Source organism: Scomber japonicus, chromosome 9, assembly GCF_027409825.1.
Source record: "Scomber japonicus isolate fScoJap1 chromosome 9, fScoJap1.pri, whole genome shotgun sequence".
In the NCBI taxonomy this organism is placed as follows: Eukaryota; Metazoa; Chordata; class Actinopteri; order Scombriformes; family Scombridae; genus Scomber; species Scomber japonicus.
The window spans coordinates 17,265,884-17,291,816 of record NC_070586.1 but is presented as its reverse complement, the minus strand read 5'-3'; the positions used below and the strand labels follow the sequence as shown (position 1 = coordinate 17,291,816).

At 38.5% G+C, this 25,933-nt stretch overlaps 1 protein-coding gene across 1 annotated transcript in view; it reads right to left on the bottom strand.

The window, feature by feature from the left end:
- Nucleotides 1-11,721: 11,721 nt before the first annotated feature.
- Nucleotides 11,722-25,933, bottom strand: part of efna5b (ephrin-A5b) — an 89,757-nt gene continuing 75,545 nt past the window's right edge. The window contains exons 3-5 of the mRNA XM_053325217.1: nucleotides 13,734-13,799; nucleotides 13,266-13,346; nucleotides 11,722-11,849 (exon numbers count right to left, since the gene is read on the bottom strand). Of these exons, the coding sequence (XP_053181192.1) occupies nucleotides 11,722-11,849; nucleotides 13,266-13,346; nucleotides 13,734-13,799 (275 nt within the window). The remainder of the gene's footprint in view (nucleotides 11,850-13,265; nucleotides 13,347-13,733; nucleotides 13,800-25,933) is intronic.

Sequence of the window (25,933 nt, the reverse complement as noted above, 5' to 3'; positions counted from 1 at the left end):
TCAGTAAACTAAATAATGCAGTGTGATGTGATATGATAATTGCTCTATTTCAACAACCTGTGTGGAGGGTTGCAGGAGAGTCCAGATGTAAGGTACTGATAATTAAATCCCCACAACAGCAGGGCAGGACCCTGTGTAAACAGCTTTGTGCAGAACTACTTTTTTTTTTGCTCATTAGGTACCCTGCAAGTTAACAACTGTAGAAATTCTTAGATTTAGTCTCTATTTGAACTAGAAGGATGTCAATACTGTAGCCTTGCCCTTGCTATTGGTTTCATCAGCCTTTCCGCTAAAGAGTTTTTCTGCACTTCATGACAAATGGGCTGCAATTAGTCGGGATGGATTAAAGTAGTAGATGTGTGTTTGATCTACCTTGAGCAATATCCAAACAGTCTAGACACTCAGCAATAAAAATGTTTATCAATTCAGTTTTTATTCTGTCCACAATGTGAGATCCAACTACTTCACTGTCACTAGCATTCTCTACAATCAATACAACACTGTACCTACTTAGTGTATGTGAGGCCACACATAGATACTACATATATGTAGCTATATACATGTCTAAAGCATAGTGACCCAGTGAGTGACACTGCCAAACAGTTGGGACAACTCATGTATTCCGTAAACACACTTTACTTTGGCAGTTGATGTACTGAGGGCCACATTTGAACGCTGACTTTGTGACCTCTGACATTTAGGATTGACCCTCTTGGGTAATACAGGAGTGCTTAGCAACCAGACCAAAAAACTCAGGGGTCAGCAATGACCTCTGTCATGTAAGGATCTGTCTTCAAGGAGGGTGGTTGTGAATACCTACAGGGCTGAGGAAGCCAGTTAAATTTAAATGTACATATTTGTCTTCATTATGCCTCAACATATATAACTAATGTGGTATTATAGTAGTCATTAAGGCAAACTGCCATGTTAAGCTTTTTTTTTTTTTTTTTTTTTTACATGTGCTTGTTCCATGTGATATTAAGCATATTGTGAATTAAGACACGTAGTTCTGCCAAAGCTTTTCTTATAAAAAATGACTTCATAAAATTGAGACTAATATTAGGTAATGCATCACAATAAATCCAATGTGTGGTTACCGTATGTGTGCGAAAGAGAGAATATGCCTGTGTTTGTGTGTGTGTAGGTGAAAAAGCAGGAGAGAGGACAGCAGGGAGGAACAGAGAGGCGGAAGTTAGAAGGGTCATTTGCATGATCTTTGGAAATATCGCCATATAGCCTCAGGCTTTTACTAAGAACACTGAGCTTAGAGAAAATAGTTATTTCCCATACTGCACTCCTGCCAGGATACATGCCAGTTAAAGATAAATAAATGCACTTCCACGGTTCATTTTAACAACCATATATATGGTAGTACTCTCACAATTAGCTTTGCCTTTTCCCATAATTAATGTTATTCAGTAGCTCTTCAGAATAATGACATTCAATAAGTTCCACTAGTGAATGATTCCAAATGCATAATTTGGACAGTATTACCATAACAGATTTATTTTTATTTTTTATTATAGACCGACATTTACTTCTTCAGGGATATGTATAAAGTGATGGTGTATAAATTAGAAGATTATCATTTTAAATGTATTATATTAGCACTGATACTCCATGTTGCATTTCTATGTATAATAAATGACGTGTTAGTTTGTTTATAAAACACATGTAAAACAATTTAACAAGACTTAACAGCCTCATGAAATGATTCTGTTCATAAAGTGTTTAAAGTCTATTCACTCGTAAATTTTAATTACTAATCTCCTTACTCCTTACTTATTGAGAGGCATTGTGTGAAAGATTATAACCAGCCAAAAAACTTATTGTAAAGTTAAATGGGGAGCTATAGGGAATGATGAACTTTTCATTTATACTTTTGCCAATTTGCTTGTTTTCTCATATATGTAGCTGAGCTTAGTGAATTTCTTTTATAGACTATTAAGTTCATTTCCTGCAACAGAAGCCTATCAGCTTGTGCTTGCCAGGTCTGTAAAATGGAATTTCTACTTGTTAGGTTAGTTGGTCGAATGTGCGTTTTCACATGAACAATATTCTCTTCTCTTAAATGTGTGTTCATATCCATACCTTGCGTGCAACATATAAAATGTTTCCTGTCTTCGGCCTGAAGGTGAAACTAATAACAGTTCATATATTCATTGTAGTTTAATGTTACCTTCAGGATGACAAATGAGATGAAAATGATGTGAAGATCTGAATTTCACATCAAACAACGGCAGAGTCAAAAATCGTCAGACGTTTGATATCGGAGAACAAATTGGTGGTCCAACTCAAAGAATACAGCATGGACAGTTCAGGGTTTCTAGAGGAGCTCAAGGCTTATGTTCCTTCAAACTGTTAACAATTATGACACGTAGTATTGATTCTAAAATGACTGAAATGTTGAAAAGTAGAATTGATCTGTGTTTTTAAGCAATGAAATGTGTTAAGATTACTTACATCATCTATATATCTGTACTGGTCATCATATACAGGAAGTGTTGGTGTCAGTGGGGTTTTTTTTCTCCAATTTTTTTTTATTATATTGAGCATTCAGTTAATACCTGGATTAAGAAAAAAGCTTGAACACTAAACCAAGCTGTCTGCTAATCAGATCTCAGACATGCTGCTTTCTCATTTGAAATACAATATGATGCTATCAAAAGCAGCAGCGATAATTCACCTGAAGACACATTTCCAGAGATGGAGGCTTCAAAGAAATAGTGAAAGACTGATGTGAAATATTACCAGAGAAGGAAAGTCTTGAATTAAGAATAAGATTAAAGTTATGGCGAACTTCATGAATAATGCAGCCAGTGTTTTCTTCCCAGGAAGTCAACTGTAAAGCTCAGTCCTCTCGCCAAGTCTCCCTGCTCTCTGTACTCTCTACATTTCATCTACACCCATAATGATGGATGGCATTTTAAAGTAAACTAATTAAATCTGAAAAGGAAAATGAATTGTGACAATTCATCAACAGCATAATGGCGCAAGTGTCAGACTATTTCTTGCTATCAAAAAATTAAAATCATAAATCAAAGGTTATGAAGGCAAAAAAAGGAGACTTGGTTTGAAAGTTATTGTTTTACCAGGATGACAAAATCATTAGAATCTAATTTATGACCCTGGGGCAAAGACTTTTCTATGATCTAGTGTGGCATGTCAGTGTAATATCCCTGTCATCGCTTTTGCCTCATTCATTCTATGGGCGCTGGCAGGAAATACTCTAATTTCAATGGCACACTTATTCTGAGTGGAACGAGCTGCTCAGAAGATGACCAAGACCCTCTCCCCCCTGGCAAAGCTGGTAAATTGATGTGCTCAAATTCCACAGCAGTGTCCCACAAATATCACTCATCCATTCTGTGAGGAAGGAAGCAGATAGACATGCAGGATATAATTCTGACTCTGATATCTGATTAAATCATGCAACTGTAAAAAAATAAATAAATAAATACATGAATAAAATATACTCACCACTGCTGATGTTCTTCAACAGCTCCATCAGCATAAAAACAACTCAACACTTTAAATAGAGGTCATTGAAAAATCAACACTTACTGAGAGTGGAAAATGTGCCATGTAAATCTTAGTGCAACCATTTGATACTTGACAAAGTAATTATTGTGTATTGCTTCATTTAAAAGCAAATACACCACCCACTATTCTTGTGTTTTGCTAGTTTTATTGGGAAACTTTTGGATTACATTCTTCTTTTCACAGCTCACTGTGAAATTAGCTGTCACTTTAAATGGGGAAATCTTCATTTCTGCATGTGTGAATACTTAGTGTAACACATCCGTCGGGTGTGAAAGACAGTGTGAAAACATGCTGATAGCTGCTCATAGCTCTTCATAGCGTCTGACTGCCTACACAGAAAAATTAAAACATTTATCTAGAGAAATAATAACCTCTTTCTTTTTTGCTTAAAATTTAAAAAAAATAGACCATCAGACATCCATAAAACATAGGGACACATAAACATGTGATCCTTCCACTGTCAGTCCTCACTTTCCGTCACCATCTCTTTCAATCTCTGTCTCATCTGCCTTGAAGTTGATATTTTGTAGTGGCATCACATCTTCCCATAATCCTCCTCTGGATTGGCTGCAGCCCCTCATCTCCCAGCCCTGAAGGTCAATGTGTGAGAGGCATCAGTAAAAGAAAATGACCTGCGAGGAACACATTGCAGTAACCTCCACCTGAGCTAGGGGTAACCTACTTTGGATGTATGGAAAGATTGAAGGAGAGGAAATTCATGGTCATCTGCTTGAAAATGCATTTATACATCTTTATAATCTACTGCAGACAGTTTCCCTGAACACTTTTGCAAAAAAATAAAGAAAAAGCACATGATTATTTATAAGATGTTTCTAATATTTAGACCTCAGACTTTCCAAGGGTTGAGACAACTAATTTTCTTGATGTGCTAAAAATTACACATTGTAACTTCTGTGACATCTGGGAGTTTCTGCTTTCTCAGGGATATTCACTCAGCAAGTACAGTGAAAGTAACAAAGACATTTCATTTTGATTTGTATTGATCAAACACATCTGAGTGGAAGGATGCATTGCACCTGTTTTGACACAGACAAGGTTTTTCAAAATATACTTTGTGCTTTTCTGTTGAATCTGCTGTAAAAAAAAAAAAAAAAAAAGAAAAAGAAAAGGACTGGTGGCATTATTCAAAGATCTATCTTTTTCTCTAGCCAGCATCTTCTATCTTATTCTCATTTCCTCTCTCTGTAATTCTTTCTTTTCTTCTGAGCTTGTTCTTGAGACATGTCAAAACTGTCATAAATCATAAATCCTGACCTTGAATTCAATTCCAACTTTCTAACCCAGTAACACCGTGACATTCCACAGAGTGACTGAGACTTTAAAATGTATTCAGCTTATCAGTTATTTCTGGCACAAGCAGCCACCCCCAACTCCCTCTCAATAAATATGGGGTTGACTAAGTTGATATGCCTCGGAGGCGTTTTAAATATTCCCCCAAAAATATCTATTCATAAAGCGGGGCAGCATAATTGGGTGATTTATGACCTTTTCACACCACTGGAGCGATTAACTGAAGACATCATTCAGAGCTGTCAATCAAACTGATTGTTCACATGGAAACGAAACACCATGCAACCAATAAGGGAGCCAGCTCACTTGAGAATGATGCTTTCAAAAGCCTTTCACTAAAGTGGCCTTTTGAAGACTGACAGTGTTACAGTTATTGTGTTTAGATATATCTCCAACTATGAGAAGGCAGCACTGGCAAACAGGGAAATTGAATCAAGGGCACAAGGTAAATCTGTGCACATTCATGCATGCATCCAGTCATGTGGTCATCTCAAGTGTGGTTTCAGTTGAATGCCATCTCATCCCTGTGCCTGCCTCTCTCTCACTGCTGGTCACTGACCTTGACTTCATAGCCTAGCTGGTTGACATCTTCACATATACCATGAATCAGCCAACTTATCAAACTAATTCATATCTCATTTCTGAAACAAAGATAATAAACTATCAATTTTCTCTTGTCTTGAGATTTTGGGGGATGTTAAACTGGTCTGAACCTATTCATTTGAGACTGCTAGCTTGGCAGAAAAAAATAACTCTCAAATTCAAAATCAAATTGGGGTCCACTTATTTTTATGTTTACTTATACAGTATGTCATTTTTGTGGAGCACATTCTTCAACTTTTTCTGACACTGTTAAATAAAGTCAGATGAAGTAAAATTACTTAAATTGTATTTATTTCACTTTCACCCCACTTGATGGCATTCGTAGTGTTATATGTTACATTTATGTTTGATAAATTCAACACAATTCTACAACATTAATACAACTTAGCTATGTTAGTTAAATTTAATATAACTGTGTTTAATAAATCAAACCTGAATGTATTAAGAAAATTCAACATTAGCTTGTTAAGATAATACATATTATCAGTTACTCCACATAACTGAGTTTAAGTAATACAGTTTGGTGAGATTTGCTTGACAGTATTTAATAATGATCAGTTCTCTTTTTCTCATTTATTCAAATTTAAATTAAGTACATGTGATATTTCTTTTTTTAGAGCGTAGACGCACACATACACACACACCTGCATCTCCAAAGCCTTCCTTTGGTACTAACAGCAGGAAGAACAACTTGATGGTAATTGCCTCATCATGTCAAGTGTGTTCATGCATAAAGCATTTCTTCTGATGCTTAAAAAAGTACCAGCTTTGGAAAAGGATGAGATTGAGAGGATTGCATCCTGGATGACATTTCATGTCTTTCGCGCCAACATGTTTTATTCTAGCCTACAGAGAAAATTCTGCTTAATCTTTACAGAAATCTACTGTGGTGCTGAAAAGGTCTTAAATACTGTACTGGCAGCATAACTTGTATCCTCTAACAAACCAAGCTATTTTATTGTGACTATTTCTATGCACCTCAATTATGAAGAGTGTTATAGTGTTTATATTCTGTTAAGTCAACTTACGCAAATCATCAAGACATCGCAGGGGTTCAATTGGCTTATCAGGCACCCCCCCCCCCCATACCCACCCATACCCCCCCACCCTTTTGTCCTCAGGGCTTGCTGGCTCTCAGTCTAATTACCAGAGATAATGGAGGATGAAGCTAAAAGGCACTGATGGGGTCCAGCAGAAGGTTGTTAGGTATCCTCATTAGTGCCCAACTGAAGTGAAAGGAGGTTTAAGGTCTTATTCTGATCCTGATGGATGGTGTTCCTCTCAGTCTGTCTTTAGCAGGTGTGATTCCACAGCATAGACAGCTAGGCAGAGGCATGGATAGTCAGATACATAAAGAAGGCAGAGTATGTGTGTGTGTGTGTGTGCATGGTGATGGAATCCAATTTGGCACATGGTGATGGCACATCATTTTGTATTGTATTGTATATACTGTATTAGTAAATGTTTGCTGGTTAGCATTGCAGTGACAAATGCGACATTCCTTCTGATTACAAGATTGACGACATGACTGCAGTGCATCCCAGTTGTACTTTCATGCTTTTGTAAATGAGTAAAAGAAGAAGAAAAACAGCAGCATGATCATCAAAGCAATGTATTTCCGTTTTATTGTATTACTCATAGTTGCTCAGACACGTGTATATACAAATACAGATCATTTTTTGTCAATTTTTTTGTTGTTTATATACTGTAAAAGAGCAGGTTGGAAATATTCCCCCACTGATGGCAATGTGGGAGCGGGGTTCAAAGATGAGGGAAGAAGGACAGCAGGTGATGTGGTGGAGGTTACACAAGCACAAGAAGAATGGGACAGGACAGGGTTAGGGTTAGTAAGTAAGTGGCTCATCAGCAAGAGGGGAGCCGACAAAGAGAGGCTTTGCCCTGCAGTACAGAACATGGATCGATGATAGGCTTTACCCAACTAACAATCCAGTTTAGGATTTGGTGGAGGGGGTGCACTAATCCTTGAACTGTGCCCAGGACCAACGTCTACCATGGGGACAAGTGATTCAGGGTTGTTAAAAAGGGAGAGAAAGTGAAGGGCCCTGTTGTAGTCTCTTCGACGCCAGCAGCCGTTCCGTGTAAAAGCACAATGGCAGAAAGCGTCTTGTACACAGACGGGGCTGCCAGGGCAGAGGCTGAAGGGCTAAGGCATGGGAAACACTCTTCGTTGCCAAAGAGGGTTGCCGCTTCCCATTCACTGCGGCAACAGCAAATGAGACACACACACACACAAACTCAAAGGTCTCACACATTTTTTTTTCCAAACTGAAAAATGTCCACACATTGATGTATACCCTCCCAAGTGCCTCCTCTTGGGAGAGCAAAAAGAGGATGAATAGTCAGAAGAGACAGACTGCAACTACATGGGATGAATTCAGTAGAATGGGTACAGAAAGAGTCACTCTCAGGAAAGAAAACGAAAAGTTGTCTGTGAACTACAAAATGATCGACCCCCTCTTTAACTTCACAACAATGGTTTTGTGTTATGTACATTTGTCATCTGTCACTACATAGCTCAATGACATCACTCAAATGGGGATGCAAAAACACACAACATGAAAGTGATCAGAAAATCTAACACGTCATAAAGGAAAAGAAAATTAAGAGCAAAAGAAAACTTTCTTTTCAAAACTTTTTTTTTTTCTTTTTTTTTTTTTTAAATGTCATCAAGTTCATGCGCATGCCACATAATGAAACTGGCAAGATCCTTCCATTAAAAAGCCAACAGTCAGATCTTTGAGCTGACCAACATGCTTTCAAACACTGAAGGCAAAAAAGTACAAATAAGCTGTCCATTAAGTTCCGAGTGTTTCTTTCTGAGGCAGGATCCTTAAGTGAAGAGATGATGAAGATTGGTGACTGGTTTGAAACATGTAACAGGTGAGCCACTCATTGGCTAATGTCCAGCCTTCTGCACAATGGTATGTGTACAGCTCCCACAGGTTTCCCCTTCATATTAGCTCAAAGTTTCATTAGGCATTGAGGATCAAAGCACACAATGCATTGTTTGAGGACAGTACACACTCCGCAAAACCCAGAGATAATACCGTATTCATTTTTTTTTTTTAGAAAAGACATAAGAACCAAATTAATACTTTAATATCAAACACTATTTACATCAAGAAGTTTTCCTAACAATAATAATAGTCATAATCATCATCATAACAATAATAATAATTATACAGTTTTAACAATGATGTATCTCATTTTTTTCTTTTGTCCTCCAGAAAGGTACAAAACAGATACTAACCTAACACTACATGTTTTATGGTTGACTACCTCAGGATACACAGTATCCAGTTAAGAAGTTGATCCTCATTTCCCAGGTTAAGGTGTGTACAGAATAAATCATGGTAATAATAGCAATAATGACAAATAGTAGTATTGGTAATTATAAGAGAGTACAATTGAAGCTGGTTTTGGATAAAGAGTCTAGTGTTAATCTGCTGACAAGCGTCCATTTTGAATCTTATGCAGTGCTCATTCCCTGTGGTGTTCTCCCGAAAATTAGTACCTCATTAAATGGCCTCGTCTCCTATTACTCCCCCCCCCCCCCACCCCCCATAGCTGAGCTGCTATTCCACTGTAATAGCATTGTTACTGTAGCACAAAAAACAAATGGCAAAAGGCAAAGGCAATCTTTCTGGGTACAAACAGGAGGAAAAAAGGCAGACACAAACAATAAAAACAAAGAAGCAAAAACAAAACAGTGCATGCCATTTGAGACTGAATGGTATGTTTGTCATTCAATCAGGTGTTTTTTGCCAATTGTGTTGCATGGATTTTTTTGTTTTGTCTTGTTTTATTTTGTTAGGCACTCTAGTCACACTACCTTCAGCTACCTCCAATGTCTTTCTATCTCTCCCTGTGTGTGCAGCTCTCCCTTTAGTTCTTTCTGTCTCCTTCACTCAACAATTCTCTCAAACTGCAAGGTCATTGGTGCTTTAAAACCCCCCACGGTGGAAATCTACACCCCCCTCCCGAGACCCCCCAAGCCTTCCGCCATCTATTTTTAATACCAGAAATAACTCCCCTTGCCACAACATGGGGTCCACATGCCTGTCATTTTGAACCTCATTAAAGAGTCACTTAAACCAGTAACACTAGGAGCTGAAGGTGGACATGCAACTTCCCCTGTGCTCCTTTCTCTTGCTTTATTTCTTTCTTTCTGTCGGTCTTTCTAAACCAATTGGTGTCCTGTTTCTCATACAAAAACCCAGCTCTAACAGAAAGTCAGCTTCAGCACAGTTCATTTCTTTATCTTTCTGTACTTCAGTCCCTCCATTTGGAATAAAGGCATAATAGCTTTCATTATGCTAACTCACCATGTGCATCTGTGTGAGCTGAAGAAGCAGAATTATTATTATAACACAATAAATTTCTTTGAATGTAAGTGCTAACATAAAACTGCCCAGACTAAATGTGACTATGGCTCAGGAAATAGAGCGAGTTATCCACTAATCAGGTGGTTCGATCCCCAGCTCCTCTGGTCCGCATGCTGCAGTGTTGTTGGGTAAGTTAAGGAAACTCTAAATTGCTCCAGATGTGTGTGTAAACAGGTGAATAAACATTAGAAACACTGTAAAACTCTATGTCACTCCCAATGAGCAGGTTGGCATCTTGCATGTTAGCCTCTGTTATCAGTGTATGAATGTGTTTGAATAGGTGAATGTTGCTGTGTTGTAGAGTGCTTGAAGTGTTCAGCCCATTTACTAATCTATACGAAATGAAGTTCTGCATTACCTTGAATTAAATCTTAAAAATTGATAGACCTGCTCTGTTTGCACAATGAGTTTTCATTTCATTGGAGCTATACATCAGTGTATCAGTAAATGCTGTACTAAATGTTTGGTGAAATAAATTAATATTTTATTTACACTGCTGTTACATTTCAGTGTGAATTTAAGTTGTTTTTTCAAAAATCCTTCTGATTATCTCTGTTATTGATCTCATTTAAGTGGATCTCACACAGAACAAAGATAAAACTTTCCAGTTTCTGCGATGTGAAACACAATGTTGCAAAGTAAAATAAATTAATAATTAAAAAAAGAAAATAAACTGTCCAATTTAGTAGCTGTGAATTATTTCTTTAACAATCACTTTAACGATCGATAGTGAGAGAGAGAGAAAAAAAAGCTGCTGATACACATATTTATGGGAGTGTTAATATTGACTAATACTCAAATGGAACAGAGAGAACAATTGCTGGCCAGCTCAGTAAACATTGCATTAAATGACTGCGACTGTGGCCTTGAAATTGTGAGATCAACTTTCAAAAGATATTGATCCTTGATCACACAAAGTGTCTAGTGAGAAAGTTTTAATTTAGCTGTTTTGTAAGTCAGAATGAACCAAATGCTTTGAGAGGTGTTTTATTGAGTAGACTGGCATACTCTTCTCAAAGGAAGACAAGCAGAAGTTGCCTCATGCTTCCATAGGTTTTACAAAGTACATCTAAGTAGTTTATCCTCCTGTACACACACGTCATATTCAAAAGAAAACTGGGCAAGGACACTCCGGAGATCAGCGAGCTAAGGTGCATGCCATGTACAAATTTCTCAGTGCTGTGGTTTTCAGTCTGACCTGCTCAAACTGTTCTTCTGCTTCTCTTACATCTTCATCTTTCACTCTACTCTGAACTACACTGCCCAGATAATAATGGATGCAAAAATTTGCCTCTCACAACCCAGCAGAAAAAACTTCATGAAAGGCTTCTTGAGAGGTCTCGGGACAACTAACTATTGTATATGTACAGTCATATCTAAGACCTAGAATCTTCACTTTCCTACTGTGTAATGCTGCTACTGAATACAACTGTAAAAACCCTACTGCTATCGACTGTTAGTGTGGTGACATTGTATGTATTGATGTATTTGTAAGCGTGTGTGTGTATGTATGTGTGGATAAACATCAGTGCTGCGATGACATAAATATGATGTAAAGGGGTGTCAAAAGTCACGGGAAAATAAGAATCACTAAGTGTCAAAAAACGGGATTTGGCATCTTAGTTGAAGGTTTAAGAGGGGGAATTGTCTCTCCCACTTCCAACATCAACTTTTTTCACTCACAGACGGAGAAAGACCACTTAAATATTTTTCTGAAAAAAATAGAGGGTTCCTTGAGAAGCCTGCTCTGATGCCCAATCAAGCAAACACGCTTCACCCAAATGCCGCCCCTTCCCTGCAGCCTTGGGCAGATTCAGGCCACGCTAGGTATAATTGCCCTCCTGGACAGAGGGAGGCGCTATAAAGTGAAGAGTGCTGCTAGGCAGACCAGCAATGAAGCCAGCAGTTGACTTGTTTTCTGCAGGTGTGGCGCAGCATTTGTCTCGTCACTTCGGGAAGGCTCAGCCGGTTCATGGCTGGTATCATCTAGAGGATAAAAAAGACACAACGTAAATTGCTATCTTTCAAACAAAAGTGCATTACAAAAAACGTTATGCAATTAATTTATTCTCATATGTTTAAGTTTGTACTGAATTGTATTATTGTATTTGAGACACCAGTGCATTACGGAGATGTTTGGGCACATGTTCAGAAAGTTAATAATGGAGTCTGAGTTGCCATATGAACTTCAGTTGCTATATAATGCTTCTTCTCTCTTTGTCAGAATCATTTTGATTTCATCTCCCAGGTGATCACTATCTGTGAGCAGCAACATGCATGCTACACCATGGGAAAGTAGCTGAACCATGCAAAGGACAGATAGACAGAAGAAAGGGCTGGATATTTACATAACTATACCTGTTTGTCTCTGTGTGTGTGTGTATGTGTGTGTGTGTGTGTGTGTGTAATAAAGGAATGAGCCAAAAGAGGCATGCAAGATGAGAGGCAGCCATTGTTACATACAAGAAAGATAACAAGGCAAACAGAAAGAAAATCAGGCAAGAGGAGAGGAAGGTGGGCATCAAAAATGTCTGGCCTTGATATTTCTGGCCTTGACTACGTGTGTTAGTGTCACATTTAAATTGTGGGTCATAATATAGCTGCTATCAGAGTGTAGTAATAATTTTAGTTGAATGTAATTTTAAAAACCAATAAAAATGAAAAATCTGTTTTAATCATTTTCAAATGAGTAATGCCCTATATTTAACAGTTTGTTACATATATATATATTCCCTGTGGGGCTGTCTTTACTGTGTTGTTTCAGACGCTGGGGTGAGCTGGCTGTGAAAGAGTCTGCACTATGTGGAGTGTTTCAGTTCAGTGACTTGGTTTGACTCATGTATGAAGACATAATATTGCTGTGTGTTGTGAGCACAGAAAATAATCAATGCTGCACTTCAGGAATGCAGTGAGGAGTGACACTGAAAAATAATATGTGCCAAATGTATTGTTTAACCATTAGTGTTTATGTATGTAGTATGTAGGTCTGCATTGATCATAATAATGAAAACACTCAAGTGACTGATTTAGATGTATTTAAAAAAAATAAATCTGTAATGATATGGAGTACAGCATGCTGGTGGAAGTGATGTTTTCTATTGAATTAATGAAAATGTTTGGTGTGACAATGTGAAACATGGTCATCTATAAGAAAGCATCACATAGACTGTACTGCATATAATTCCTGTATAACATGCAATTATTTGGTCAAATTAAACAAACAGCAATTTATAATATGCAAGCAGCAACAGTAGCATGGCAGTCAGAAGAATCGCGTTTAAGAGAAGCGTCAGGCAGGGGGACATACAGATAAACAACATAAAAAGACAGAACAAGACACATGTCTGAAGATGTATGGAGATCATACTGAAGAGAATCAAAAAAGCAGGAAGCCATACTAACCTCGTGGTTCTAATGTATTGTCTACTTTGTCGTTTACATCAAAAACGCGGTCATGTACGCCTATAGTTTTCACACAGCTGTCTATAACAGAAAATAGGGAGAATGAAAGATCATTAGAGGTATATGCCAAATAGGTTAGTGACATTTGAAGCCCCCCATCTCAGCCCTGAAATTAAACATCTCAAGCAACAAAGCTCATGGCAACATTCAGATGAAATATGAAGTGACCTGGGTTTCATTTGATGGGATCATCTATCATCCTTTTTCATGTTTTTAACAAAACATTTTATTAGCAAGTAAAGCAATTTTGTGAGAAATGAAAGTGGTATGTTGGACAGTGGGCAAAAGGTAATTGAGGAGGTAGTGAGGTAACCAGAGAAGTAGACATAAATTGTTTTGATTTTTCAATCCAAATATATACTTCAACAAGCTCTATTACAAAGCTGTGTGTTGCATGCATACACTTACTTGATGGTCGGACGAAAACCTTGAGCTTCAGGCATGTTTTCCTCCCATTCTCAGCAATGGTGGAGGCTGGAAAACAGAAAATAAAAACACAGGTAAAGAGGGTGTTCATATAGCACATGTACTATCACATATACAACTACATTTTTCAATGAATGCAGTAATATTATTGATAATTCATTTTTCTTTTATGTATGTTATTTAGTTGGTAAAAAGCTGGATTATGATGTTGCTCATAAGTGGATTTGGTAGAGTTAGTCGTGGTTCTTCTGGATTTGAAACCAGAAAGTATTTACAGATGTGCTACGGAAATCTCTCTCTGTTTTGCTCAAAGTTAAATTGTACAATGTTAGATTCTGATAGATTAGATATTAAATATCTATCAGCAGCTTAATCAGGATCAGGCAGTATCATTCTGACTTTATGCAAAACACTCAAAACCGGAGGATATAGTAATGCTGTACTGATCATCTATGTATTTTGTTTCTCTATAAAAACCTCAACACTCTTGAAGGGACACTAAGTTCGCACACAGAGGATGTATATGCTGCATGTGTGTTTGGTCTGTGGTTGCTGTCAGGAAATGGATCCCTTCCTGTCAAGTCCATGGGGTGTGAATCTCTGAGCTTATGCTACCATAGTGGTTGCATCGCATACTCTAAATATAGCTTGCGTGGAGAGCATGTATGCGTGTGCATGTGTGTGTGTGTGTGTGTGTGTGTGTGTGTCTGTGTGTGGTTGACCACTAATGGAGTTGCGGTGAGGCACCAGGTGTTGTCTCCTGTAGACAAGGATAGGGGTCAAACACATGTCAGTTGGAGCATGGTGGGTGCGTATTGCGTGAATCTATCATGGCTGGTGATTGTACAGCAGTTTAAAAATGTACATTGTTGTCTCGTGTCAAATAGGAAATAGTGTAGGCTTTTCTCACTATGGTGACATATTAATGCTATTTACTGTAAACTAGTTTTCAATTCTATTTTCCCCCTTGGCTCCTGAGAGACCATATCATCCGCTAAAGCTGTCTTCTGGGCAACATTTTATGCCTTCTGTAGATCATTCTACAGCATTTCCGAAGGCTACCATTTGGGATCTGTCAACTCCTCTCTAGTGAACCTTTACCTAACCCCTCCCTTCCCTTCACTCTCTCCCAGCTGTGTCACCCTCTCTTCTCGTCTGTCAGCATGGTTGCATCCATTCATCAGGGCTCAACTGACTTGTGCTTTATCGTGTGTACAGCACACACACCAGTGAATGCATGCTGTGTTTACTAGTGTTGGCTTACATCCTCCTAAATAACAGCTTTTGCAATTCTCTGATCTTTTCTGTCTGCAGAATGTTTAACACTCAAAAATGTCTCGGGACACATTGCTGCAATCAGTGTACCAGAATCTATTTCATGTTGAGGCAGTGAGAAAAGCAGTGAGCTGTCTCTGTAGCTAGAGCATGTATTCACAAAGATTATTGTTGACTAATAACTATGGGAAAGCATCAGAAAATAGGGTAGTCTATATCTTTTTTTTATGTTTATCATGCGCTCTACTCCACATATACAATGCAACCCAGACTTCAGTTTCTTATCAAATGTATATTCTTTCAATTTTATCTTGCACTGTCCTCTTGAGAGCTCATCAAGCTCTCGCTCTCTTTTGCTCTCTCGATCCTTCTTGCCTCTCAACCTGGCTGTGACCATTTCTAATGCTGTTGCTTCATCAACTGTTAACCAGTTTCTTAGTCACGTGTCAGTGTGCAAGAAAGGTTTTTCACATCTAAATTCATATTCGGCAGATGCAAGGGAGTTGAGAGCGGAGAGAGAGCGAGAGAGAGAGAGAGAGAGAGAGAGAGAGAGAGAGAGAGAGAGAGAGAGAGAGAGAGAGAGAGAGAGAGAGAGAGAGAGAGAGAGAGAGAGAGAGAGCCTTATTATTTTGGTGTGGAGGCAGCCGATGACACACTAATGAACCTTGGCCAACGTCGCTCACCCACTCAGTCACATACATACACCAGTACCCACACAATTTATATCACTCTTCTTATTGCTCTACTTCTCTTTTCCAGCACTACTTTATGCTCCCATTTTCAGAGTGCACACGTACAAGGCCAAGCACACACAAACCCTCGCACACACACACACACCATCTCCAGATGTCTTATCTTCATCATTGTTGTGGGCAGAGCTGAGTCACAGCCATCGACACCAGCCACTTAGCAAAGGCAGCTGATCATGAGAGAGGTATGGCCCTGATGAAAATGGCAAAGAGCATGTGGGAGTCTCTGTCATGATGACAGTTAGTGAAGCTGATGAAGTGATGTTTATAGATTTGATCATGAGACGCTTGCTACCTCCTACACAAGAGAAAATCATGGGCATATGGTGCAACAGCCAACAGATACGATTATGTAGAGATTAAAGTAGCTCACACAAGTTACATAGTACATTGTCTTAATGGAATTAGCTATTTCCACTAAGCACCAAGTATAAAGCTAAAAATTGCTATAAATCTGTGCTTTTTATGAATATAATATATGACATCGACCGGCCTCACTTTTACTTTGCACTGCCAAAATGAGAAATGCCAAGATGAAATGAACCTGGAAGTGGCTGAGGTGTGTTGCTGTACATTCTTGACTACAAAGCAAAGATTAGACTTTGGCTCTACATTCCATTCTTGGAAGCAGCTTTTTATACTTGCTATTTAATGAGGATCCCTCCGCCCAGGCCCAAACCGTCCACACCACCGCCTGTTTATTTTGGATTACCATACTGCAGAGGGCCAGCTTATTGTTCTTGTAGGCCATAACATCAACACCTGCTATTCTGGTTCTCATCAGGCCCACAGCCTCAACCATCAATCCATCCAGCCTGAGCAAGTGGCTGCTTTGAAGGACAGAGGCCCTAAAAAGATGTCCCAGAGACTGTCGGGAGTGGGGAGGAGGGTGGTGGTTGTGGGGTCAGGTTACTCCTCCGAGCCTTGTCCCCTAGCTGGTAATGGCTGGTCCCCTCAGTACACTGCATTATGCATCAGCATTAAGGCAAATGGAATGAAGCAGAATCCAATTACGGAAGAACAAACAGGTGGGCTCAGTGTGGCTTAGGCACAATATTGTTTCAATCACAGCTCAAGCCAAGCTTTATTGCAACTGTAATGTTATCTGTAAAACACATTTCCTTTGCCTTTCAATGAAAGCTTCAACTGTACATTCCAGACATGGGGACATAAAAACATGTGTCTTGGACTAAATACAGTAGACAATATCATGGTAGGATATTGATTTCTTTTCCATAATTTAGGAGGGATAATGGCTCAGCTATAGCCTACATACATAAAAAACAGAGAATCAGACTGCTAAAAAGAGGCTTTGTTTGTTTTGTTTTTTACACCTAGGGCCTGATTTACTAAGATCCAAAATGGTGAGTACTAAATTGCGTGCACAGTGCAATAGATTGTGCGTTTCGTTTGCGTGCGTTTTGCGGGTGATCTACTAAGAATAACTGTGTAAATGAAAACAGGTGCAACAGGGTGGAGACAGCAGTATTTAAATGAGGGTTTTGCGTGTTTTAATGGAGAGTTTGGAAAATGAAATGTGATCAGGTTCTAGTGGAAAAGGTTAACAAATATATTGAGTTATAACAAAGAAAAATATTACCAGAAAAAACACCATATGAGAGATTATTTCTGCTGTTAGTAAAACCAAAAATATTCCACTCCACATATTAACACGGGTGGAAAAAATCTGTCCTGTGCATGTGTGTGTCATTGTGCCTCCGTCTTCTCCTCTCCACAGTGACAAAAGTGCGCCAACAAAACATCAACATTTTAAAACTGTATGTTTTGGTAAACCATTCCTTTCATCATTTCATCTTTAAAAAAGCCAATCCTGTAACATTTTAACATGTAACAGTAATAGCATCATGTTAGCATGTCTCTTGTCTGCGTCTGGCTTTGATAATGATCCCTGCTTATTTGTTAAGATGGGTTAAACAGAATGCCCTGTAATGTCGTGTCTGGTACTAAGCATTCCTAACTAGCTTATTCTGCCAGCTCACTAAAAAACAGCCCGCTGGCCTTAGTTTTGACTCACTGGGTTTACTCATGTGGCTAACACTGTACTAATCCAGTCGGATTTGGGTACAGCAGAGTCCAGGGGTCAGATACATAAATGATGGATACACATAACAATCATGCTTATGCCATTTCCTGCACATAAACTGTTATTTATAAACACATTATGTGCGCAGAGAATGTCTGTACCTTACACATTCTTTAGACCAGGTGTATATATGTTGTTCTAAAGCTATGTGAGGGTGATTTAATGAGGAGGGGATGAAATATAAGGTGAAAAAAAAAACTGTGATTAATTACTTTTGTGTGATTTGTTTTCTTATTCTTTTAATTAACATAGGAGTCCACATTTTAATTTGCTCTTTATATTCTTTTTATTTTATCCTTAATTGTGACTCACTTTGTAAAGTCTATTTAGATATGGATGCTGATCAAACTCATAGGGTAAAAACACAATTAAGGGGGCATTAATTACATTTCTGACATACCCTTGCCAATGATACTGCACAGCCTGTGTAATGGTTGTACGTAAAGACAGCTCTGCTGCTGGAGAACCCTGGCGGTCTTTCCTGTTTGTTTCATTGACAAATGTAAAGACTGGTAGAGGAGGCGATGAGCTGATATGAAAATGGCTGGTTCAGGGCATGTCTTCATCCATTTATGGCTACTTGTGCGAGTAGAAATGAGGATAGTGCATGTGTTCCTAGTTCCTCAATTACTGAGATTTATAAAACAGAACCATGCATAGAGACAGCTTTATAAATCTGACTAAAAGAATGCGTATGCATATTTCTGGCTTTGTGTGTACACAAGTTTTATGCTTTTGTTTACATAAAACAATGTCCAGGAGAGAGGAAAGAAAGAGAAAATACTACTTTCCAGACCCTTTGTGCCTTCTTTTACACACATTTCCATCTAGCCAGTTAGTTTGCAGCCAGAAGACATTTCTTCTGTTCTGCGTACAGAAATCACTGCTGGGATTCATTAACACTTGTCCTTCAGTTTCAGGGTGTGGACACAGTCAAAAGAGGACAATGCTGAGCTAAATACATTTAATAAAACCTTGAATTCAAGACACTCATCTACGTTTCAGACAGGGAGAGGCCAAGAAAATATTTACATGACCCTTCCAACAGGTAATATAAACTTCTCCACTGTCCAAGATAATCTCTTTTATACCTTCAATAGCACACACATACAGTATGAACCCATATACAATAAGGTTTTTGTATGTGTACACAACTACTAAATGTCCTTCACAAAATGTCCTTCCCTTATTCAACCGGTTATAAAGCAGAGACAAACAAAAAGACTAAAAACTACAGACCAGCACAAAGGAACTATGTGCATATGCCAGCGTGCACAACATGTGTGCATGTACGAAGATGGAAGAGACCATCCACTGAAGAGGCCCATTAACCAGATGCTACTACAGCGAACACACAATAGGAGGGAATGAGGGAATGGGAGGAGAAGGCTTGGATTCAGGCAGCAGAGGGAACATAACCCCCCCCCCCACTCCAGTGGTAGCTGGCCTTTTGCTCTTTCCTTGCATCTTTCAACATCCACCAAAAAGTGACCCAAAGTCATCCTTCATGCCACTTGTGCTGAGGTGACGAGATCACAAGCAATGAGGAAAAGACTGAGAGGAAGAAAGAGGGGTTGGGGGGGTGTGCAAGTATTAAGTTGAGTGGAGAAAGTGAGTGAGCGAGTTAAAATCAATAATGCCTGCATAATTAAACAATGCACTAGTTTTCTTGCACTATTGTTTATCAATGTTATAGTGCGGGGGATACAAATATTTCCCTTTACTATTATGTCAATGTACATCAAGCATCATCATTTTGTGAAAGAGCACACAATGAAGCTCCAACAAATTACTCTGTCTTCTCGAAAATGAAAAGCTGGTGATTGAAAGTCTGACAACTCTTGAATTGCATCCAACTTATTCATTCTCTATACTCAAATTAGAATGAACTTGGTGATATAGTCATTTAAGGGGGGAGTTTGGCTTTTTAAAGCTACGGCAGAACAATAAATCACAGAACATAATTATGTTTCATTACTGCACTTAGTGTATCGCAAAGAATCATAATGATATTGTTATGGCCTTGGTATCTACCCACTAATAAATGTGAAAAACTGTGTGTGTCCATAAATGTGTATATTGCAAGAGAGGAAGAATGAAAAAAGAACAAATAAATGAACAATAACCTATTAAATATTATGATTAGAGGACTGGGTTAATAATAGTGTGTGTTAATGGTTAATGGCCTGGGATAACATGTCCTTGTCTTTGCGATACTGAATCATAATCAGCTCCTGAAGACGGCTGCTATGCATGAATCATAATAGACAGAGGGGAAAGCTCATGCCCTTTGAATTGCAGCTCTCGCCTGCCCTACTTTCATCTGATCTCTTGGCTTTTCACAGCCTTTCTGTTTTTCGCCAGACAAAGTGATGACTACTTTATTGGCGGTCAAACTCAAATAACTTGATTAGATACTTTTCTCCTTCACCACGCTTTCCTCGGGCTGTCAACAAGTGTGCCATGATTTAGCTCATGGTCTATTATTAGCCAAGTTTGGCCAATGGGGGAGCTGGCTGGTTGACTGTTTTCAGTTTATTTTTGAAAGGGGACTCTTGAAACTCAAATGAGCTTATTATGGCCAGACCTTAAACAGTGTTTGATTCTGTAATCAGATCTTCTCAGGAACCAGTAGACTGCACTGACTGATTTGTTACCATTTTCAAATGTGCGCATTAGTGTGTGTTTGATGTACATACAGATGGTTGAAAAAATGAAAGGAAACACCAACATAGAGTCTCCCAGAAAGGTGTTGGGTCACTGTTAGCCTTGAGAACTAGATGGGAGTGATGAAACATGATTTTTCCAATAAATATTCTCTCTTTTGGTGTTTAATGTAGAGTTATTAAACAGATCATTTCAAAATTCACGTACTTTTCATTCACACACAAAACAATTGTGATCTGTGATTCAGATTTTTTCCCCTTGTGTGTATATGTGTGTGTGTCTGTGTGTGTGTGTGTGTAACATGCAATCTGAACATCTGATGCAAAAGAAAGACAGAGAGGGTTAGTTAGGAGTACTGTCCTGAAATCCAAAGAGAGATGTGATGAAAAGGGACGACAAGAAATGATGTAGAAACCAGGGGTGAGGGAGATGGTGGAATGTCTATCCATCTATCAGGATTATCATAATGCATTCCAGACAGCGTGCATTTGTGTGGCTTTTCTGTATGTCTGTTCATGCATACTGTACATGAGAGTATCCATGTGAACGTGTATGTGTGTAGCTTTCTGTCACATTACTCTATGTTGTCGGATCATTTCTGAATGCTGATGACAGAGCTTATTTTTCATTTGAATGGATGAAAGGGGCTGAGTTATGATGGTGTCCATATGCAGGTTCCCTCCTGAACCGCAAATGGAACAGCACCAGCTCTTTATCATTATTAGTAACCCTCCCATAGCTCGAACAAAATACAGACTGTATACACCGTCCCTTGCCTCTATTTCATTTGTCCATTAATGCCATTTCCCTGATCCTGCCTGCTTCACTATCTCTACTCCTTTCTCCTCTCAAGAGCTGCTTGAAGGAGCTTGGTGCATCACAGGATTTATGATCAATCACAAGACAGCCAGTCCATGTCTTGGAGAATCTCTCTAAGCTTTGTGTACATGTAGCAGTCCAGTAAAGCTGAATAAGACCTCATGGTATTGTGATAAAGCCTTATGTATATCAAAAGATTTTCTTGTGTGCTAGCTTGGTATTTACGATCAATCTTGCGTTGCATTTTGCATATTGGCCTACGGGCATCTCCAGAGTGATTGAAGCCTCACCAAATGCTTCTCATTTTGTAAACCAACATGGGTAGAATCATCGACCACCCTCTGGGTTTTGTTGGCGATTTTAGCAAGTTGTTCATTTGATATCAGCCACAGACTCTCTAAAGGACTCTGTGTAACTGTAATATCATCCTTTCCTGCAGTGTCAGATGCCAAAATATCTATAAAATAACTCTAACCACAAGTGAGACGCAAAACTGTTATTGATTGCATTTTCTGTGAGCAGCACTATCAGTTCATTTTGGTGAACAAGTCAGACAACAAGAAAACACCATTTCTGCCACCAATCTGCTACTGCATGAACACACAAAATGGTTTCCTATTTGCCAGACATCTTAGATGCCTACAAACACCATAACTCTGCTCACTTATCTCTCACAGTGAGCTGCCACCGATATTGAATTTCTGCCCTTTTTCCGATAAAAATCACTCAAATACGAGATTGTGGATTCTGTCTATGTTAAAGGAACATGCTTGCATCAGCATTCTGCAAGATGGGATTCACCTAAACCATAAATGTACTGTGAACTCTGACCCATGAAGTCCCACTGTCCTCGCTTATCCCTTCTGTCTGAAGCAGACACTTCCGAGCTACAACTCACCCACTGCTAATACTGCATTGTGCTGAATTGCTAACATATGTGGCCAGCATTAGATTATTCTCTATATCCCCATGAATCTGTAAATTTCACATCTTTAATGTATTCCTATGTTAATTCTTTCTCTCTCAGCTCCCCTTGTCAGTCTTTCTTGTGTTGACCTGTCGAGAAAACACAGCTGGGTGTTGCCTGCAAAAGGATGACTGATTTGAGCTTTCTTCTTGTCTACCTGCCTCAGACAGAGAGAAGAGGCTGACGCTAACAAAACTGAAGAATTATGACCTCCATTTGAGTAAATTCCCTCTGTCCTGCTGGCATTGATTAAGCTGTTTCTGTTGTTGGAGCAGATGACAGCAGAACCCTGTCTCCTCGCTCTAATTTTATCAGAGATGCAACAAATCAACTCTCGACCCGCGTCGAACTCATAGGGCGAAAACACCATTAACGGGCATTTTCTCTGAAGGAATACGATTTGACATCTTAATTTTCATCTACAAACAAGAATGCTAATCAATCACGTCACTCAGGCCAGATTTTTCATCCCCCATCCCTCAGGTCATTTAGCTCCTGAGAAATTAGAAACAAGGAAATGATTCATATTCTGATACTTTATATGAGACCCATTTTATATATAAGGTCTCTGCTGTTCTGCATATGGTTAAATAGTGGTTACTCTAAATGAATGCTAGGGTGATATCTATGAAATACAGATTTTTCTTTTTTTTATAGCAGCCCTATAAAACCAAAGAGAGATTTTATGAATTCCCCAGATGATGAACTGTTATCTCTTAAATGCATAAGCTTATTCACAGTAACTAAAACTAACCTTTGCCTCAAATACTTATGGATAGTGACCTCTGCCTCAGGACACACTGACATTTCCGTCTTGTGCGTAGTAGTGTGCAGTATAGCTTGCTTCAGTGGCTAATGATGCATACAATTTCCTCTGTTAGCTACGCTACACTACGCACTCACACAATGTAGGCAAATCAGCTACAAGGGCAAAGTCTGGCCACTGCCTTTGTACTGAACTGCAGGTACAGTATCGTCATACCTTATACAGCATAAATGTCTTTGCTTTGTCGGTGCTAGTAGCAGTCACTGGTTGTTGTGTAATGTCCACACTGAGAGGCAGTGATTTTGAAAATTGTTCTTATTAGAGACCTCATCTCAGTAAAAATCACTAAGTCACTAAATATTTAAAGAATTATGAAAGTAATCAGTCACTAAATTCTCTTTGAAATTCATTATTTAGATTTGGCCAGGGGTATTTTTACATTGCAGTGCACAGTAAGAGAACATTGTATTATCCTTACAGAAAAACTGGGCACATTTAGGTTGTGCACTAGAGCAGGAAAGGCCTTTTGATTTTTGATTGAGTAATTGCAGTAGTCTCACTGCAAGAAATCACAACCACCAGACTGGCCTGTGTAGTGTTTCCATGTAGTGGTATGTGTAGAAATAAGATGACTTTTGCCTCAACATGTCTGTTTTTATTTGAATGTTCAAAATAAATAAGTGAATGAATAAATAAATTCAAATTGAGCCAATGAGCCAAGTGGTATGGAGTACTATACTATGGAGTATAATCATAGTTTACTCACAGCTGTGCATCACATTGATGATTTCAAATTTGACAACAGAGTCTTTTATTCTCATTAGCAACAGTAATGAGACGGGATAGCATCACAAGGTAGTTGGCAAACCATTGTCACAATAGCAGTGTTAAAGTTAAATATCAGCAATACTGTTTCATAGTTCAGTAGGCATGCACATCTCCAAAATCAACCTGGACGGATAACATGATTATTATTAAAAAGAGCTAAGCAACGCCTGCACTTCATTAAGCAGGAATGGTGTTAAAAGACAATGACAAACTACTGGCACTATGACACTGCAAATGTTCCAGTGGGAGGAATTTGAGTCCTTTATGGCAGCAAGACTGAGAGGAAATGACAAAACTAAAGGTTGTTTTAACTGCACAACAACTCAGCTGCTCAACACTGATTTTGCTACAGAAATAACATGCCTGCAACCCTGTCAGAATTATTGTTACAGGACGCAGACATTGTTTTACTATCTTAGGTCTGGCTGAATACTGTAAGCTCTGAGTGAGGTTGCCCAGTATCTGTCACTGAAAAACGTTACTTGACTCCATGAACAATACACTTTATTATTATAAATATTATCATTATTATTAGTTGTAAAATAGATTCTTGACAAGCACACTTTCATAAAAGGGCTATCTTGCTTCATTGCATTCAGTGCAATGCAGGTGACACAGGTGATGGCTTGATTACCAAATTATGTGATTACCTTATAGGATGCACTGTGATTTGGAAATGTATAAAAAGTGTTTTTCAACCCAGCATTTCTGTTTGGCCCTTGATGAAGTCGGAAACATTGGCCTTTGATTCAGCACAGTGCTGTTTAAATAAAGAAAAAGTTGGTGAATCGAACAAGTCTGAATGTGGTCCTCCTCCTTCTACTTCTTGCAACACCATCCAAATGCTAGTATTTTGTATCATTTTCAAATATAATTTTTAGTTTTAAAATACTTTAGTGTGTTCTTTACTGGTTGCCAGATTATGCAATGTTTTGTGAACTCTTTAGTCATAAAAACTTAATAAGTTAATATATATAAATGCTTTCTGGTGTGACTTTGCATGTTGATTGTGGTATGTAGGATAACTCATGATGAACTATGAGATCATTGCTAAAAGGCCCCATGAAACTTCTCTACTATGACGTATTTAAGCTACACAGTTACAAAAAGGTATTAAAACATTAAAACATTTGGCAAATAACAAGAGATAAATAAATGAATAATACAGGGACACAGGATTAAAGCTGATAAATGTATTTTTGGATTGGAGTGGATGAACACTTATAAGACAAGCTGCCGGAAAGGTTTACCAACATCTGACCAAAACGTGGTTTTGTTGCGAAAATGAATTATAGCACACATGGAAAATACAACTTGAGAAATCTTAATAAAACATTTACTCAAACTCAGATGACCAATAATTGTAGCAGTTGATGCCAAGTAGACCTGCTTGTGGTATGCAAACAAGATTAGCAAAGATTTTCAGTGGCATTCAGTTTTGCTCTTTTAAGCATTGAGGCAATGTTTTAAATTTTTTCCCCCACCATTTTACCTACTGAATATTTATAGTAATGAGAGAATTGCAGCAATTAGGTTATATTCTTTTGAAAAATTGTGGTTTAATTTTGCAGCCTGTTCGCTTATTCGTTGTGTTCATCGCCAAATTTTTAAGATTAAAGAAGAATAAAAATGATGCAAGCTACTGCAACCTAAAAGGTCTTGTATGTTTCTACTACCAGGGCATAAGGGAGACTGCCTGATGATGGTGATGATGATGATGACAGTAGAGATAGAAACTAATAGTGTAGATGAATTGGCAGGTGTAGTAATGTAACTATATCTTGGTCTCTCTCAATCTTTCTCTTTAAACTCTGCATTCTGTCCACTAAAGAGACTGTCCAATCCATCAGCAGCCCTCCCCAGCTTCTTATGCGTGTTCACTCTGGACACAATGGCAGTGGGAAATCACATGTCAGATGACTTCATGGTAGATGACTTTAATATCCGCCACAGTAGCCAGAGAGGCTATATGCTAGAATCATTCAATAGCCAATGAAGCCGCGGGCC